Raw genomic sequence first — 3411 nt, 5'->3', positions numbered from 1 at the left:
GAGACCTTAAAAAAAAAAAAAAAAAAAAAAGCAAAACCGAAAAACAGTGACTAGGCCCTCACCTTCTGCTTTGTCAAGCAGAACTTTTCCACAGTTCTGAAAATGTTCTGTATTTGTAGTGTCCTCCATGGCAGCCACTGTCCTCAGATGTTGCTGTTGGACGCTTGAAATGTGGCTGGTCCGACTGAAAAACATTTTAAATGTTTAATTTTGACTGACTGGCCACCTGTGAGCAGCGCCTACCAGCCTGAACAGGATAACCCTATATATTCCACTTTAATCTTTTAAAGCACATGAAATCCTACTTGAGCCCAGAACCACTTTGTTTTTTACACCTGTCAGGTGATTCTAAGGGACAGCAGCCACAGTTCAGGACAGAACTGTTTTCCTTGAGGTGTGTCTCTTATGCCCCCTGGTGGTCAAAGCCAACAAAGCTGGTGGTTCAGGCAAAGGCCTCAGGAATTTCCAGAAGGGCTCTTAAATCCCCCAGAGAAGATCCTAGAGGGCCTGATCACACCTCACTGCGTACCAATCCCCTTTCTTGTGCTTCCCGATGTTTTCCAACCTGCCTGAATCAGGAAGCCTTCCAAGTCTACCTCAGTGGCTCTCAGTTACTGAGTCCTCCAACCTGCCCTTCTGTTTCTGGGCCTCTCACCTCTAAGATCAGAATTCCTTTTTCCTTGTATTCTGATCACACTGATTTCCTTTTAGCTTGTTGACCATTCCTGGCTGTTTTCACTGTTCTTTGTACCCAAAACATTTGACCATGAAAAAGAACTGAGCCCCCCATTGCACAGCTGAGGGGATCGGGACCATAGGAGTTGTTCTTTGTATCTGCTATGGCAGGGGGCAAGCCTCAAAGGTCTTGGGTTCCCCATCTCACTCAAGCCCTAGCAACCAAGATTTATGAGGTTAATTCCTTTATCTTCCAACAGTACCTATTGGATCAAACTGATGTGTTGGTGGTTGGTGTCCTGGGCCTCCAGGGGACAGGCAAGTCCATGGTCATGTCATTGTTATCAGCCAACACTCCAGAGGAAGACCAGAGGTAAGAAGGGTATTAGGGGGGATGCAGGAGACCAGGAGGGAGGTGGGCATCTACCTGTAACAGGAACAGGGTGGACCTGGCTGCCTCAAGTAGTTTACCAAAGGACTTTGGGAAGTTGCCTCCCCTCCCTTGGCCTTGGTGTGTTCTTTAGATGAGGGTGATTGGGTCCTGGACTAAATCTCTATACTTCCAAAGCAGTCAGTCTTGTTTCTCCTTTCCCTCCTCCCTACCTTGCCCCAGGTAATAGTCCAGAGCCCAGCCAAGAAGTGGATGATAACAATTATTAAGGCTTTGGATTTAGGCCCATCTCAAGCTCAGCCATGCTGTGTATCAGCTGGTTGACCTTGGGCAGGTACTTCTCCCAGTATCCCATGTCTAAGTGGATTTTTAGAGGATGAAGTAAGATCAGGAAGGCAAAAGTTAACAAACACCTGGCATAGAACACATGCTCAAAGGATGGTGGCTGATAAGGTCTGAGAAATACAGTGAGAAAAGAGATTTGGATACAAGGAATCAGTTCTGTACCAGCTTCCATCTTGCTATGTCACCTTGGGAAAATGGTCAACTTTTCTAGACAGACTGGGGACGACCAGATCTGAGAATTCCATGGCCTGAACAGCATTCTTATGTGAGGATAGGATGTGATTATGAAGGTAAAGGGTAAAGTTATAGCAGATTCTGGGGAGTGGGGAGCTTAACAAATGTAGCCTGAAACGGGGCAGAGAAGGAAAGGCAGAGATGAGAGGATAGGGGAAATAAACAGTGTAATTAAAGAATAATCAAAATAGGGATGAGAAGAGATAGTAGCCACTCATTCAAGTTACCAAAAAATTGTAGGATTTTTTTTCTTTCTTTATTCACGATAGAGGATGTGCGTATGAGACTGAAAGAGGAGCACCCTGCGTGGGGTCTAGTTGCTCTGTGACACCCTTAGTCCCACCCTTTAGCCCATCGGCTCTTGAGCACCTGTGTGTGTGTCTGGCATGTTTCTGGCTGCCTGGGCTGGGGATTTGAACTGTGGTTGCCATGTTGGATCCAGCTTCTCTGGAACAGCACATTGCTGCTGCACCATGGAGCTGGCCCTGGATTTGTTTTTATAAAGTAGATGCTAGCATTCTGGACTTTGTGGACACACACCAAGGGGTCTGTGAACCTTTAGCACAGTGTATGCGGAATTTTGTACACATCTATAGTCAGGCTTCGCTTGAGAAAGAGCCTGTGGTTCTCACCAGATCTCAGAAAGGGCTGCAGAGACCAGAAAAGGGTGAAGAACCACAGTTGTGAGAATATACCCTCGCAACCGGAGCTGTGGGGCTCCTTTGCTCTCTAAGGTCGGCTCCATTCCCCTTCTCTGCTCACTCATAACTTTGGCTCACCTTGGATCCTTTTTGGAACAGCTCTAGCTCTCAGAATTTTTTCTTTTTTAAAAAAATTTATTTATTTACATTTAATCACATCTTTACAGTGTACAACATTTCTTTTTCCAGCACAAATACTATGCATGTCAGTCAAGCAAAGATATTACTCTATAACTTATCAGCAAGTAGCTTCTCATTTTTTTGTCAATTAAGCATACTTTTACTTTTATCCTTCCCCCCTCCCTTCCGTACTAAACTTTTTTCCATGTTTTATTGATTCACAAAATATGTTAAACTAAAAATATGGACAGAGCTAGAATCTAGTCACAAGTGTCCTGTAATTTAGTTCTGAAATTTTTTTTTCTGAAACTTTTTTTTAACTTAATTTACATTCATTCCCTAAGCATCGTCACAGCATACAAAATGTGATTTCCCATTTAGAATATACTGCATAGTGGCTTAATCATGCATGCTGTCGTCAAAAGTTTTCCATTTCTAGTTTCATTCATATATATATATATGTGTGTGTGTGTGTATATATATATTTTTTTTCTTTCTGACCCTCTGTCCTTTCCTACCCTCTTCTCACACTATCTCTGGTGTCTACAGTTGTCTTCCATTCCTTTCCTCCCCACATTGTATTGATCACACAATTTCTTAAATAATCTAACTACTTTCAATAGCAAGTTCACTTGGTAATTTCAGGAAAAGCAGTTTTAACTTAAAGAAATGCTAAGGAACTTTGCTTAATACTTGAAGCCAAGAAACAGGTTAGGATTCTTTTCAAATGTTAGGTACATGAACCTATCGACAGCTCAAGACAGGACACAAATCCTTAAAACCGGACAAAAAAGCCTAGAAGAAAATCAGCAATGTTTTAGTCAAAAGTCATAAAATTCTATTTCACCAAATCAGTCTCACGTACTTTATCTTCTGTTGTTCAATTTTCCCAATTAAATTCTGGGATATAATATTCAACTCCATACTTGTCCCTATGATTAAGTT

General features: G+C 42.4%; 1 protein-coding gene across 4 annotated transcripts in view; it reads left to right on the top strand.

The window, feature by feature from the left end:
• SMG9 (SMG9 nonsense mediated mRNA decay factor) overlaps positions 1-3411 on the top strand; it is a 25526-nt gene that overhangs the window by 8266 nt on the left and 13849 nt on the right. For all 4 annotated transcript variants that reach the window (XM_006142035.3, XM_006142034.3, XM_006142036.3 and 1 more), the window contains exon 6: positions 936-1048. In XM_006142035.3, coding sequence (XP_006142097.1) covers positions 936-1048 — 113 coding nt within the window. The remainder of the gene's footprint in view (positions 1-935; positions 1049-3411) is intronic.

The sequence above is a fragment of the Tupaia chinensis genome, unplaced genomic scaffold (assembly GCF_000334495.1).
Source record: "Tupaia chinensis unplaced genomic scaffold, TupChi_1.0 Scaffold000067_1, whole genome shotgun sequence".
NCBI lineage: Eukaryota > Metazoa > Chordata > Mammalia > Scandentia > Tupaiidae > Tupaia > Tupaia belangeri.
Note: the sequence above shows the minus strand (reverse complement) of the source record. Positions and strands in the feature narration are given on the sequence as shown.